Source organism: Hypanus sabinus, chromosome 9, assembly GCF_030144855.1.
Source record: "Hypanus sabinus isolate sHypSab1 chromosome 9, sHypSab1.hap1, whole genome shotgun sequence".
Taxonomy (NCBI): domain Eukaryota; kingdom Metazoa; phylum Chordata; class Chondrichthyes; order Myliobatiformes; family Dasyatidae; genus Hypanus; species Hypanus sabinus.
In genome coordinates, this window is record NC_082714.1 from 48,762,196 (window position 1) to 48,763,715 (window position 1,520).

The 1,520-nt window shown below is 38.0% G+C and overlaps 1 protein-coding gene across 1 annotated transcript; it reads left to right on the forward strand.

Moving 5' to 3' along the window:
• Positions 1–257: 257 nt before the first annotated feature.
• On the forward strand, positions 258–1,210 carry LOC132398833 (hemoglobin subunit alpha-like). The gene is made up of 3 exons (XM_059978674.1): positions 258–352; positions 605–812; positions 1,085–1,210. Exons 1-3 carry the CDS (start codon positions 258–260, stop codon positions 1,208–1,210), a joined length of 429 nt encoding a protein of 142 aa, XP_059834657.1.
• The last annotated feature ends 310 nt before the right edge of the window (positions 1,211–1,520 follow it).

Sequence of the window (1,520 nt, forward strand, 5' to 3'; positions counted from 1 at the left end):
GGCAATAAACCAAACCTTTACAAGTGTGCATCAAATGAAATGTCTGCAGGTAGTGTTTAGCTTTTCTCGATCAGGATATCTTTGCTAACAGTTGTATGTGAAACAGCTGACTGGTTCTCTATTCACTATTGTCAACCAATGGGAAAAGTGGGGTGGAGTGGGTGTGGCTCTGTGTGAATGGCAATAAATACAGACACGTCAAGCCAGAGGCATCTCCTGGTTATTGAGAGATCTGAAGAAGTGAAAACTCAGCAACAATGGTGCTCTCTGGCCCCAACAAACAGGTCATAGAGGAACTTGGCATCCAGATAAAGGCAAATGCTGAAGCTTGGGGTGCAGATGCCTTAGCTAGGTAATTTTCTTAGATTCACAGTATAAGTATTGCATTTTCAGCTATTATTTGTAATTGCTAACATTTCCTTGCATTTCCCTTGCACATTGAGACCATTAATAAGTGTACAAAGATATTATCTGCACAGAATTGAAGTTTTTCCAAAATAATGTGGTTGCTTGTCTGGAGAATAACGGAATTTAATCCTAAATGAGATGTAGTGTATATTGTGTCGGAACATAATTTCTGCCTTCATTTTCCATGTTTCTGAAGGTTGTTTGAGATCCACCCTCAAGCTAAGACGTACTTCCCGAAATTCAATGGCTACAAAGCCTCTGACCCAGCCGTCAGAAAACATGGTTGCCTAGTAATGAAGGCTGTGGCGGATGCAGCCCAGAACGTGGACAACCTGAGTAAACACCTGGAAAGTCTTGCCAAGAAACATGGTGAGGAACTTCTTGTGGATCCTCACAACTTTCAGGTATGTAGCAATTTTACAGAATCTTCTACATTGTCATTACACACACTATGATACTGTGATTAGATCAGCAACTCTGAATTTTTAACTTTATTTAGTTGATACTTCAGCAATCTAGAAGTGTAATCTTGTTCAGTTTAGATGGGAGTACTTTTTCCTGCTATACGATACATAGCAAAACAGTCAAAGTACAAATAACCAACATTCATTTGATGGGTAAAATCATGAGTTGAGAAGATTAAGGGTCTCATTTTTATAATTTTTCACTTTTATAGCTGTTGGCTGATTGTATCACAGTTACCCTGGCTATTAACTTGACAGCATTCACTCCAGCAACCCACTGTGCAGTCGACAAATTCCTTGAGTTGCTCGCACATGAATTGAGCTCCAAGTACCGTTGAAGATGCAATCAACAAGCTACTGTGAACAACAGCAGGATCATCATTTAATTCCACATTTTGTCATTGATTAAGTTTTGGCATAATAGGTAAACTAAACTAAATAAACATTCATTTTTATCAATGCTTTATCATTTGCTGTGGCTGATAATTATTAAGTATACACAATTTCAGAAAAATATCTGTCAGATTTGTCCATTAGCAAGAACATAAACAATACTGCAGGGTTTGTTTACCTTTATCACTCAATAACAACAAAGAGGAGAAAGAACTTGGACATAAAAGCATTGAGCCAACAAATATCTGCTTGCCT